This window comes from Macrotis lagotis, chromosome 7 (assembly GCF_037893015.1).
Source record: "Macrotis lagotis isolate mMagLag1 chromosome 7, bilby.v1.9.chrom.fasta, whole genome shotgun sequence".
NCBI lineage: Eukaryota > Metazoa > Chordata > Mammalia > Peramelemorphia > Peramelidae > Macrotis > Macrotis lagotis.
The window spans coordinates 22,807,514-22,821,720 of record NC_133664.1 but is presented as its reverse complement, the minus strand read 5'-3'; the positions used below and the strand labels follow the sequence as shown (position 1 = coordinate 22,821,720).

General features: G+C 37.8%; 1 protein-coding gene across 1 annotated transcript in view; it reads right to left on the bottom strand.

Annotated features, from left to right (window-relative positions):
* Nucleotides 1–14,207, bottom strand: part of GADL1 (glutamate decarboxylase like 1) — a 194,888-nt gene that overhangs the window by 161,773 nt on the left and 18,908 nt on the right. The window contains exon 2 of the mRNA XM_074195631.1: nt 2,989–3,161. Coding sequence (XP_074051732.1) covers nt 2,989–3,161 — 173 coding nt within the window. The remainder of the gene's footprint in view (nt 1–2,988; nt 3,162–14,207) is intronic.

Sequence of the window (14,207 nt, the reverse complement as noted above, 5' to 3'; positions counted from 1 at the left end):
TGGTTTGTTTCCTTTCACAGAATGACACAAGGAAATGAGTTTTGCATGATGACACATGTATAACCTATTCTTCCTTAATGAGGGGGGAAGGAGAGGGAAATAAGAATTTGGAGCTCAAAATTTGAAAAGAAAAAAGGAATATGATCAAATTATTTTTGTATCTATTGAAAAAAATAAAATTGACAATAAAATAGAAGAAAGACTTGATCTCCTCTTTCAAGGCTTAGATCATTTAGCACTCTTAATTAAACCTTCCCTGATCCTACCTCTCTGCTCTTACAGGGCTCTTGTTCAGGAATTGAATACAGCTACAAAGGACTAATAAAAGATATTCACCAGGATTTTTAATGAATCTAAAAAAAGGGGCTTTACTCTAAAGAGGAAAGACAGAGAAAACTATCTAAATATCTATGGTAATCTAAATATTATGCCCATCAAGTTGGGTATCATAGGAAATTACAATAATGTCAGAAGAAAAGCAGTTGTATGCATGCCAAGAAATTCAGAGGAAACAAAATACACAAAGGTGGGGAGAAAGGGGTAAAGCAGCAATAAAACTCATCATTTCAGATTTCTGCACAGAAATCAATAAGGTTATGTAATAGAAAAGTGGATGAGAAAAACAAGCAAAGAAATTTTACCCTACTCAGAACTGGTGAGATGGAACACATGGCTGGAAAGTAGAAATTAATGGGCGAATCTTATTTTTTTGAAAAGGAACAAAATGGGCAAAATGGGTATGAAAACGTAGCATATATTATCTATAGCCATGTGAAGAATTTAGGACCTAGATGTGGGATGTTTGGGTGAAGATCAATGGGGACCAAAGTAATATTGTCATCAGAGTGCACAATAGACCATCCGTACAGAGTGAAAATAGACAAGAAGTTTGGGAAAGAGAACACATGACTGAGGAGGGGAGTAAGGAAATTAAAGATTTATTAAGCATCTACCATGTGCCAGACACTGTGCTAAGCACTTTCAAAATATTATCTCATTTGACCAGCATAGGGGCAAGATGGGAGAATCTCAATTACTCAAACATCTGTTGGAGACTATCTCCACCTAAAGAGGAGCAGCTAATGACTTCTTGATTTGCCTTAATGATAATTTCATCCTCCAAAAAATGAAGGAACTAAGGGGGCAAATTGGATTCTGAGTAGAATTCTCATCAACAATGAAAAAACTATTTGCTTGAAGCAAATGATGGCTACCTTAGGTAAAAGTGACCATTGCATCTTAGAGTTTGTAATTAAGAGGAAGAGGAAATGTCTTCTGTCAAGTCTTAACTTGGGAAAAGCAGAATTCAAAGAATCAAGTGAAAGGATAGGTAGAATCCTACAAACTAAAATTCTACAGAAGAAGGAATAATGGAAAGTTGAGAAAAATGAAATTCTGTGAAGATATAAAGGAAGAAGTAAGCAATGATTAAAGAGGCTGGTGGGGATGCATAAGGAACTCTTGAATAACATAAAATTTTTAAAGATATATGGAGAGGATGGTTAGGTGGTGCAGTGGATAGAGCACCGGCCCTGGAGTCAGGAGGACCTGAGTTCAAATCCAGTCTCAAACACTTAATAATTACCTAGCTGTGTGGTCTTGGGCGAGCCACTTAACCCCATTTGCCTCGCAAAAACCTAAAAAAAAGACATATGGAGATGTTCAAAAGAAGGGAAAGCTATGGTAGTGGAATTCAGAATGGAATGCTAGGATTCCTAGAGCTAATAGTAAACTGAAAAATGGTAAGAACAGCTAAGGACAGGGAAAAGGATTTTGTTAGCTATGCTAGGAAAAAGGCATGATCATGGTTGGGATAAGAGTCATATTGAGTGTTATGGGATGGTAGCAAACAACAGATTTAGAGATGCTAATTTTATATTTCGTTTCCATTTGATTTTCTCTACGAAGTAAAACGATCTTTGGTCAGGAAAGGTTTCACAACATCAACAACAAAAAAGGATAATAGGTTGATAGATGAGATCAGAATTGAGATAAGAAGGGCCCCTAAATGAGTTCTAATCATGTGGCCCAGATAGTTATGTGGGAGGTCTTTCTGTGCTCTAAAATTTTTAAGCAGTGACTTGGATAAACATATAAATTTATTTGTGGGCAAAATCCACATGAGACTCCAAGGGGAACAACCTCTGGGATGCTTAATGCATTTTCAAATGACATAGAGCAAGAGAAATAGCTAATATATTAGAAACTCGAGAGCCAAGAATAACTCCACAAACTTGACCATGGGGGCCAAACACAACAAGATTACATTTACTCCTCTTAAATTTCAAGCCTTAATAAACTTGGAATCCAAAACCTCAACTTCACAAGGATAAGCTAGGAGAAGTCTAGCTAGAGAGTCATTCATTAGAAAAAAGATCTTTAGGTTTGAATAGATTGCAAGCTCAATTAAAAGTCAATTATGTGACATGGCTGCTGAAAAAATTAATGAAATATTAAACTGTCTTATGATTGGCAGAATTGGGGAAGGGAAGGGAAGCCTGGTGAACCCTAGTCCAAACACATCTGCAGAATTTCATTCTCTTCTGGGTGCCACATGTGATGGAGGATATAAATGAGCTGAGGGGCAACAAGGGTTAGGAAGGGCCTCAAGATCATGTTGCATGTGAGTCCTTGGGAGGAACTTGGGATGTTTTGCCTGGAGCTAAGAAGGGAGGGAGGGAATATGATAGTTGCCTTCTAGTACTTAAAGAGTTGTTATGAGAAATAGATTTGCTTTGCTTAATCCGAGTGAACAGAAAAAAGGAACACTGGGTAGAAATTACAAACACCTTGATGTTGAGGTAAGGAAAAAAAATACCTAACAGTCAGAACTCTCCAAAAAATGAAATGAGCTCCTAAGAAAGCAGGATTATGCTCCTCCTTGGAAGTCAATTCAAGGCTTAATGATCACTTTCTCAGAGTAGTGTAGAGGGTATGGAGGTGAGAGTACATGATCTCTGAGCATCTTCCAGCTCTGGGATAAGTTACCTTCTCTGTAACATTGGGAGCTTTCAGGATCACTTCTTCCATGATTAACCGACAAGCCTCTTCTACAAATTTTTCTCCTGCTTTTGGATCTGTTGTGGGTCCATTGAGTATGACACCATCTACTAAGATGACATTCTTCTTGTTTGGAACCATTTCCTGTTGTTTATGATCACCTGTTTAAAAAAAATAAAAGGAAGAAGAAAAACTATCTATTTAAGGGGTATTTTATTGTGTAGCAGCACCATTCATAATGAACATTTCTAGGGAAATGTTTCCATTTATTCCCACTTTTCCCCTTCTTCCCCACTCACAAGGTAAAACCCCATTCCAGCTGATGGGTGAAGTTCTGGTTTTATGAAAACTAAACACAAGCTTTCACTCTGCTATTAAAGAAAAGGCTTCACATGCAAATGTCTAGAAACAGAACTGAGATCGAAATGACTGGTATCAAACTTTTCAACATCAATGGAACAAATGTACTGGGCACCTCAAAGTCCTGGGAGCAATGCTTGGGGAAAGAGAAGAAATGGGTCACAGAAAGGGAGATGGAAAGAAAAACCAATGTCACCCACTTAGAAATTTTACCTACAACCATCTCAGCTCTTGCATCTTAGAGATCACTTCCTCAACAGCAATGATGGGCCATTCCTATGAAATAGTGCTCCAAATTCAGTCTAAGAGCAATCCAACTGGGGTAGCTTGGAAGAGGGAACAGTACTTTAGTTGGAATCAGGAGACCCTAAGATATATTGTGATCTCAAGAATTTCCTAGTTGACTAACTTTCAGTTGGTAATTGAACCTCAGTTTCCTCATCTGTAAAATGAGGATCTTAGAAGCAACTATCTCCAAAAGTTATTATGAGGATCAAATGATACAATATCTGTTAAGAACTTTGCAAACCTTTAAGTATTCTATAAATATTAGCTATGGTGATGCTTTCTGTTCTTCTCTACTGGCAAGCTAGCCTTCCATAATGTTACTCTTGAATGCTCCATCCTCCTCTCCATTCTGTTTTGGAGCCATAATTAAATCTTTTGCTACTAGAGAGGGTGGGTATTCTATTTCCCCAAAGTTTTTCTCATTATCCTTGAAAATTTTCAAACCAAAATATTCCTCTATGGTTCAAAATATTGTCTCTTGTTAATAGAATGTAAGCTCCCTGAAGGTAAAGACTTTTCTCCTTTGTGTTTATATCACTAGAATTCCCCAGAGTGTCTGGCATTTAATAAATGGTTTTGTTTTGTTTTATTTTCAATTCATTCTTTCTCTGCTAAAGAAACCAATAGTTTCCTGTTATCAATAAAGGGAAGTTCATAATCCTTTCAAGGTTGTCTGGGACTTGACTTCAATATCCTTTCTACCCTTATCTCACGGAATGACCCATGACACACCAGTCAAACTGGATCAGTCCCTGATTAAGCCTCTTCCTTTCCCATCATCACATTCTCACTTGATCCACCTAGTAAAGCCTAAGAATCCACCTACTGAAATCTGATTTATTCTCCTAGATCCAGGTTAAATATCAGCTACTCCGTCAAGGCTTTCTGGATCTTGTCAAGGTACTTATTTCAATTATAGAAGGAGATTAATATTTTATTTCCTTTGCTAGACTGTAAACTCCTTAGCATAAAAGACCATGTATGTTGAGAAGAATTTCCTTAATTGAACCAAATTACTAAATTGCATTTTCAATTGCAAAAATAATACCATTTTTCTGAGACATAGATAATTCAAGCTCATGTGCTAAATGATGAACTCTGTTGCCTCATTCTTTTAAAGGCAGGAATTGTTTTCACCTTCTTTTATATCCTCAGCACTTAACTGAGCCTAATATATAGTAGGTGCTTAATAACTGTTTGTTGACAGTATCATTCCCAGCATCCCAGAGGTTGTTCCCCTTGGAGTCTCATTTTGGTTTTGCCCACAAATAAAAAAAAAAAAATCTGAGTTTAGATATTTGAATTCTTCTTGTAGTAACTAGAATGACATTTACCCCCAAGGAATATGTGATACCTTTCCTGATTATACTTTCTCATCTCATTTTCTTAAGACAGGCCAGAGAATCAGAATTAGAAAAGGGACCTTGAGAGTTCATCTGATAATAGCAATGCTTACAGGTAGACAAATAACTCAAGTGAAACCAATTGAGAGTTGTTGATTTCTTTCTTGAATTACTGAACCATATGTATACATGCATATTTATCTAGAACATCATTACAGCATGTGACAGTCATATCATCAGATTGATGTACAGTGATGCTGTTTAGCAGCTAGTTACATAAATCCATACTGTATAAGGTTCACATTTGAAAGTCACCTCAATGGAACAGAGGACCTGACCAGGCTGTGGCATATCAACAACCAAGAATGAAATAGATCATGTGCCATGGAGTATGTCATCAGAGAGATGATATTAGAAAAGCAGGTAGCTCTGTCACTTCGGGGGGGGGGGTAGGGAGAAAAGGCATTGGACCACACATTTGCTCCATGGGACCCTCAAAAAGACAAGAATTCTATGGGAATACCTCAAAATGTTGAATGGACCCTCTATGGGAGGAAGAAGCTCAGTGGTATGCAGGACTATGTTAAATGGACCCTCTATGGGAGGATGTGACTCAGTGGTATGCAGGACTATAGGGTAAGAATCCACACCAAGGAGAACCCGACTCTAAGTCGAGATATGCAACAAACATATACGTATCTGTTTGTCAATTTTACCTTGACAATATTCTGTGTTCTGCATGGCAGCTGCAACATCCTATGCTCCCAACTTCCAAAAAATTGAGGGAGCTCAGTCCATCTCCCCAGCCTTCAAAGATACATATATACTCGCCTTCTTCTCCATAGACATACTCAATCAAGAAACATTTTTAAGACAACTTTCCTTTTCCTTTTCATAAATCATTCTTGAGACAAAGAGATCAATATCAGAGAACAGAATGTCAGGACCCTTTCCCCCTAATATCACCAGTAGACATTTAAAATGATCCTTCATGTACCAGACACAGTATCCCTGCTCCAGACCTCCCTCATTTTCCTGTGGAAAGGCCGGGGGGTGGAGTGTGGGGGCATGAGGTTCGAAGTAACCTTGTTTTCAACCATCTCAAGATTGTCCTTTAAGTCCAGTGAGAAAACAACTGGGGGGGGAGGGGGATGAGTGAAGACCAGACAATTTTACACAAATAGCTCCTGTGTTAAAGCAGTTAAATGTGAGCATAGCATCTATGGTGTCATCTAAATCAGAGATTAAGGATTACTGAATAGAGCAGAAATAGCTTTTACCAAAAATGATTCTGCTATTTAATTTGGAGATTAAATTGATATTTATCTAACTGGCTTTGTGTTGGCCTGATTCTTTTTTCATGAACTAGTCCTTCTTTTTAATCACATACATTAATTTCATTGTGTAAAGTTAAGCACTCACCATCTAAGAAAATTATTTCCGGTGTCTGGCATACTGTAAGTGCTAGATAAATATTGGTGGAATGGGGGTGGCTAGGTGGCACAGTGGATAGAGCACCAGCCCTGGAGTCAGGAGACCCTGAGTTCCAATCCAGCCTCAGACACTTAATAATGACCTAGCTGTGTGGCCTTGGGCAAGCCACTTAACCCCATTTACCTTGCCAAAACCTTAAAAAAATATTTGTGGAATGGAACAGAATAGAAAAAGGATAGAATAGAGCAGATAACAGGACAAAATAGAACAAACAAGAGAAGAGAAAAGAGGTATTGATTGATTCTTTAGGGAAAAACATCTACATCTACTTTGAAAGTATTTCAAATATTTTCTTTTTTTAATATTAATAGTATTAATGTTTATTAGGCACCTGTGTTCTAGAAATTGTACAATAAACCAATGTCCATCTCTGCAAAGAAAAATGCTTGGCTACAATTCTCTAGCTTTACCTCACCCCTTAAGGAACACGAATCTTATTGCTAGCATACTCAAATTGCATCCATGAGCAGATAAAAATGCCATGGGAAGATTTACTACCTTTCGCAACTTGAGAGAGATGGAACCTTCTTCAAAGAATGCAGTTTGCATAAGAATGTGAAAGGTGAGTCATCAATAGTTCCCCAAAATGAATTCCTAACATCTTATTTCATGTTAAAATGAAATTGGCTTTGGTTGTGAAATGATGGATTTAAAATGCATTAGGGTCAAGTGCTGCAGGAATTTTGAGACCCAGCTGGTAGAGAAAGGCCCCCACATTTAAATAAGCTTCCCCTAAGTAGTATAGGGTTCCCCCCCCACCCCAGGTCAGATCTATCTGGGCAAATATATATATATATATATATATATATATATATATATATATATATGGAAAACTACTGATTTCTCAGGAAATCTGATTATATCCATAGGAGATATTATCATCGAAAACACACACACACACACACACATATACAAACACACACAAAACCATATTCCTCTGAGAAAAGCTAAAGTAGTATATTAAATGACCATTGGAGTAACACAATGAAATCGAATTTGAATCCCATCTCCCACATTTTCTTGTTGTGTCTTCCTGAGCAACTTCTTTCAGACTCAATTTCCTCATCTGTAAAATGGATTAACATCTACATCAGAAGTTTATTGTGAGGATCAAATGAAATGATATATTTAAAGAATTTTGCAAATCTTACAATACAATATAAAAGTTGGCTAATATTATTATGATTAATTTTTTCCTTAGTAACAGAATTGATATCTGAATTCAAAGACAGCAACAACTCCAAGAATCTGGCTAGTATGACAACAAAATGATGAAATGCCACATGGACTAAACCCACTTACACCTAGGAGAGCAGAAAAGTTAAAATTTTCAGTCTCCAAAGCATTGATTTCAGGAAACACCCAAAGCATTTTCCGGACCAGGGGGTCAAGCAGTTAGGTCAATAATATTGAGCAGCATGTGAATTAAATGATGCTTTTACACAGTTGGAAGCCTATGCCGTATTGATGCATAAATTCAATTGTAGATATGTCTGGTGTAGAATATTGCATCCTTGCAAGCACCATGATGGGTGAGCCCTCCAGTGAGGTCAGAATATTGTTTGTTGTATGTGTTCTGGGTTGAATTATGCCTTGGGCAGGTTTAAAGAACTGTAGCAAATTCGTAAGGGTTAACCAATAATCAAGGGAAAAAAAGCAGAGGCAAAATGATTCTTGGTCCAAGGCACAATGGTAGAACCAAGGAGAATGGAGAGGGGTAGCAGGGTGGGAGGAAAAAGAGAAAAATGGGTGGAGGAGAATCTGGGAATAGGACAAGAATCACTCCCTACTTCAGTAGACCTTAAAATGATGTTGAAAGAGGGGCGGCTAGGTGGCGCAGTGGATAGAGCACCAGCCCTGGAGTACCTGAGTTCAAATCCAACCTCAGACACTTAACAATTACCTAGCTATCTGGCCTTGAGTAAGCCACTTAACCCCATTTGCCTTGCAAAAAAAAAACAAAACCTAAAATGATGTTGAGAGAACAGCCAAGGAAAGGGAAGGAAAAATCTACCCATTCAGCAACAGACAAACTTCAATATTTCAAAGATCTTAGATTTCATCGATGAAGAAATTTCCTTGATGGATCTAGAGAGCTGGACTCGAAGTCAAGAAAACTAGATTTGAATCTTGTCTCAGACAGCTGTGTGATACTAGATAAGTCACCTAACTGTTCTGGGCCTGTTTCCTCAGTTGTAAAATATGACAGTGGGATTTGATCATTTCTAAATTCCTTTCCAGTTTAGAATCTAGGATTCTATGACTGCTGGCCCTATGATTCCTATAGTTTACAATCTTCAAAAGATAATACTACTGAAAAATTCATCCCCTTGAAGCTAGCCAAGTGAGGGGTCCTTCCTTGAAACAAGACAACCAAGGATGCAGAATGTGGACAGTCCAAACCTTCTCATATTAGATACTTCCAATGAATGTCATTCCATCAACTCTCCATAGATGATAGATAGTTATAATTATAAGAAAATGTGCTATCTTTTATAGAGGGACACAGATGATGAATCAGAAAGCCAAGAGAGGTAAAATAAGAAGCCCCAAAGTTCTATCAAAGAAAGTCTACTGTCTCTACCACCATCATTTACTGAGAGGGAAGATGAAGACTGTGACAAAGAGGTAGACAAAGGTAGATATTCATCTACATTGTCCCCTATTCTTTATGGGAAATGGAAAAGAAGATGAATTCTGTAAAGTAGGAGAGTGGTTGAGGGTTTTACCAAATTTACAATCAAAGTCTCTGCCTTTTCCTTAAAATCACACCACTACGTCTTTTAAAAGTACTATTAAGCCTGAATCAAAAAGTGATAGATATGAGGACTGCTATCATGGAACAAACCCATCTGAGCGGAGGAACAACTTAAAAAATGTAGTCTCAGAGAATCAAGCAAAAGAGGTTGACAAGCTAAGCTGCTGGGCCCGGGTAGTGTTTGTCCAACAGATCATGGAGCAGTTCAATTAGAATACACTCATCAAAGTTTTACAGACAGTTCCTAAGACAGAAAGAGGACATCAAAGTCAATTTGCCTACATGCATATTGCTATTACAGGATTTTATGTGTGTACCCACTTTCCCCATGGGCATATTGATGGGAGAGTGGAATCTAAGTGTCTTGGTAGAATGATGAACAAATAGTTTGCTTTGCATTTTTAGTAAATGTTTTGGTTAAGGTTAATTGAGTTTTAGTGGCTGGTTTGTTCATTTGAAATACATCAGTGGGAGCTCCTAGCTACTGTATTGTTAAGGAACGTCACCCACACAGGTTACTCCTAGGACCCTGAGAGGAATGAGTTAATAGCTTCCCTTTCTCTGATGAAACGTCAAATTGCTAGTGTTGAAGAAATGGCAGAGGAAAACAAACAAGAGAGGAAAAATTGAGTATCCCAGGGGAGAGGAGAGATAAAAGGGGGATATATAAGTAAGTAATGAAACAATGCCTACAGCTTTCACAGGGGAAGGAATATAGAGTAAATAAATAAATCCAGAATAATAAATAGCACAGCAGAAAGTTAGAGGGCAATTGATTTAACCCTTTTGGTTGACAATTATCATTCTGGATTTGTCTCTCCTCTGCTGGGACCTACACACAATGTTTCCTAAATTACTTGTCTTTTCTACACTCTCATCCCCAATATCCCAATTGCAAATTCAAAACTACCAATTACGCTTCCTCTAAAACTTGTTCCAGTGGCTCATTCTGGTGTGGAGCGGATCCCAGATTCCCAAAAGCTATGCCAAGGCAATGCAAATATGAATAGATATCATTTTTCCTAGCCAAGAACAGTTGCAAGAAGGACCACTTCTATCATCAGAGGACCACACTGGCCAAATCAAGAAGCCCATCACTTAGAAGGTTTTGTTGATTGCCCCTGATGCTAGTGTCCACCCCAATTATTGTGTATTTATTTTTTAGACCTCATATATTTATCTGTAGATTTTTCATCTCTCCTGCCCCTTAAATTCAGGAATTGTCTCACTTTTCTATTTGTATTACTAATATCTAGGGCATTGCCTATACTTGCCCGGTGATTGATTGACTGTAGGGTGAATTTCTGAACTATCTAACTCTCAGAGAACATCCACTAGGTCTTCCAGGGGAAATGTGGAAAAGACACAGGATAATGACACAATAGATAGAGCGCTTGGCTAGAAATTGGGATGAATTGGGTTCAAGTTCCTTCTTGGAAACAGGGTAAGACATCTAACCTTTCTGAGCCTCTTTCCTTAACTGGGAAATGAGACTAATGATATCCAACAAACCCACAGGATAGGGTTATTATGAAGCTCAAATGAGAATTCTGTAAAGGGTAAAATATCAGTAATTAAATATTATTATTATTATTATAAGAGGTTCTCATGTCAATGAAGTCCTAGACCTTCAAACTATTGAACTAAATAAAACAGAAAGAATCTAGGATGATTGGCTTACAGTGAGGATGAAGACAGGGACTGAAACTTTTTTGTGTTCTGGACCACTTTGATCCCTTTTTAGAGAAATACATAGAATTATAGAGAAAATGGCAACAATCCACATTTCTATAGTTTCTACTATGTCCCAGTCCCTGTGCCAATTGCTTTACGAATATTCTATCATTTGACCTGCAGAACAACCCCAGTGGGGGTGGGGATAGATATTATCCCCATTGTACTAAGGTAGTCAGATGTGGAGTGAATTGCCCAGGGTCACATAGCTAGTAAGTGTCTAAAGTTAGTTTTGAACTCAGATCTTTACTTATTCCAGGTTTGGCAGTCTATAAATTGCACCACCTAACTGTTCTCATGTTATTATACTGGAATGTAATTATAAAAAAATGGTTTTTTTAGGTTTTTGCAAAGCAAATTGGGTTAAGTAGCTTGCCAAAGGCCACACAGCTAGGTCATTAGGAAGTGTCTGAGGCCACATTTGAACTCAGGTCTTCCTGACTCCAAGGCCAGTGCTCTATCCACTGCACCACCTAGCTGACCTAAAAAAATATGTTTTTAAAAAGTTTATGGAACCTATGTGAAGAATCTCTGAAGAGAGAACAAGTATCTGAAGAGCTGGCACATAGAGGGAGGATTATCTTTACCTTCAGGAAAAGGCTTGGAGAACACTTTTAGGGGGTTTGGTGTAGAAATAATGGTTAGACTCCATCACTGTCCCCACCACTCCCAGGCTCTGAGCTTCCTTCCAGCTCTGAGAGTCGATGAATTGTTTTGTCTGGTAGAGATCAGTTTGGATAACAGGTGAAGTCAAACATAACATTTCACCCAGTATCCCAAAAAGGTGATAGGATAGTGAGAAAAGGAAGGGATAATAAATGATACATGAATGAAAAGGAATTTCTTAAGCACTGTCCTAAGGAGTGGCCACACAAATATCAAAGCAAAGACAGACCTTCTCTCCAGGAACTTACATTCCAACAAGGGGAGATCATAATTCACCTGCATTAACTCTTGTACTCTGAAACTAATAGTAAGTGAATGACTTCTGAAAGAGAAAGGACAGAAAGAAAAGAAAGAGTGAAAGGAAAAGGAAGAAGAATGAAGTCTTTTTGAAATAATGATGGAATTAACCAGTCTCCAAAGGTTTTTCTTCTTTTTTTAACAGAATGTATTTTTTTCCTAGAATATAAGAGAGGTGGCATCATGGATAGAAACTCAGACTTGGAATGAAGAAGACCTGAGTTCCAATGCAGTCTCAGACACTTACTAGTTGTATGAATCTGGGTAAGTCACTTAAACTTTGCCTGCCTCAGTTACTATAACTGTAAAGTAGGTTTAATAATAGCACCTACCTCCCAGAGTATCAGCTGCATTCTATTTGTAAAGTTATTAATGCAATGTCAGGCAAAGAATAAGTAATTAGTCAATGTTTTTGCAATCATTCATTTTTAGACTGGTTTTTTTTTTTTGTATCCTTGGAGGAAGCATAATTTTAGAATCCGACAATCCTGGTTCTATGTTCTCCTTAAAGTCTGGCATAGGCAAACCCTTGATGCTCATTGAATTTTCATGAACTGGATAGAGTTATTTGAGAGGTCACCAAACTAGCACACAGGACAAGTCACATTGACCTAAGCCTGTTCTTAATTCAGAAGCCCCTGCAAAGATGCACCTTGGTAAGGACTCTCAAAACAGATTAATTTTACCAGTCTTGAAAACTTCATCAGCTGACTGACTGGATTCAGAAATCAGGTCCTTGAAAGTCACTTAGTTGTTGAGAAACTTAAAAGGTTTCTGGGTGTCACTATCTTTGATTCATCTCCACTCTCCACTGTTCACCAATCTTGGGTCTTACTCTATAAGACTAAAGAGATTCCAGAAGAAAATAGGCCTGCAGTTGAGAAGGCATCTGACTTTTCAATTAGCCAGGGATCAGAACACCCTCTAATTCAAGCATTTTTAAAGTGCCCACTAGGACAGGACTCTGTGCTGGGCTGGGGATACAAAGATTGGTGACTGGTCATCTCCTCAGCTCATCTCAGTTATTTTAATCATTGCCAACTGTTGAACAACACTAGTTGCCAGAAGATACTATTTTTCTTAACAAAATCCTAACAAGTATTCACTTATTTCTATTTGAGAACCTACGGGAAGAATAAAGAAATTGTCTCCCCAAAGATTCCATCCTTCTTTTGAGTAACTTAGTAAGCTTAAGGCATTTTTAAAAATAAGGAAATAGCTTCCTTTCAGTAACTCACCTAATTCTGCTCTCAGAGTACAACAGAGCAGGGTCCATCACTGTTCTATATAACAGTCCTTTATAGACTTGAAGAAAGTTGTCACGTGTCTGCTCCCCTCTACCATCCTCCCCCAAGGTTTGTTTGGATTTTGGCTAAATATTTCTTTTCCTTTTAACTGATCCTCATATAGCATGGATAGCCTCCTATTGGTCAGTCCCTTCTGGCCTTATCAATATTCATCCTCGAATTTTGAGTCCCAAATTCAATACATTACCTAGAGATCGATGGGGCTATGCATTTTTAACACTATAATGCTCTTAATAGAGAACTAACCTAAAAGAATATTAGATTTTTCACCAAGACTACAAACACTGGATCTTTTTGGGTGAATTGTTTCCAGTCTTGCCTCTCTTACCTATAACGAGAACAACCAAAAAAGTCGAGATCTTCCTGACCCATAGCATTCCCCCAATCAACCTAGTTGAGTTACCCAATTAAAAAGGGAATTGAAGTTAGCCTGTATTTTTGATAACGCAATCTAGGTTTTGATGATCACCATTTCCCTTTCTAAAAGCACACAAACCATCCCTTTAACAAAGGAATCTAGAATTTGACCTTGAACATGAAGACTGACTCTACTCTCTTCCCTCTTTTTGAAAATATAATTTTTTTTCCTTCTTCAGTCCTTCAATGCCTTTCCAAATTTTTATATTGGCTCAAAATTTTCTTACATTAATGTGTCACTGGAATTTTCCAGTTCCTTCGGTAACGTTGGGATCTGGCTCATCTGAGCCTCATGACTTGAACAAATTGAAGACATTTAGGTTTTCAAAGTTGTGTGACCATGAACAGGTCATTCAGATGTTTCAGCTATAAAAATTAGAGGTTGGACTAGATGGTCTCTGAGGAACCTTCTGGTTCTCAATCTACTTCTAGAAATTCATTATCTATACCTGCCATCTACCTGAAATCCAACTTGTCTTTGATTTCCTCGAACTCAATATAGTGAAAAAGTAACTGCACATGTTTTGTTGTTGCTGCCCTTAG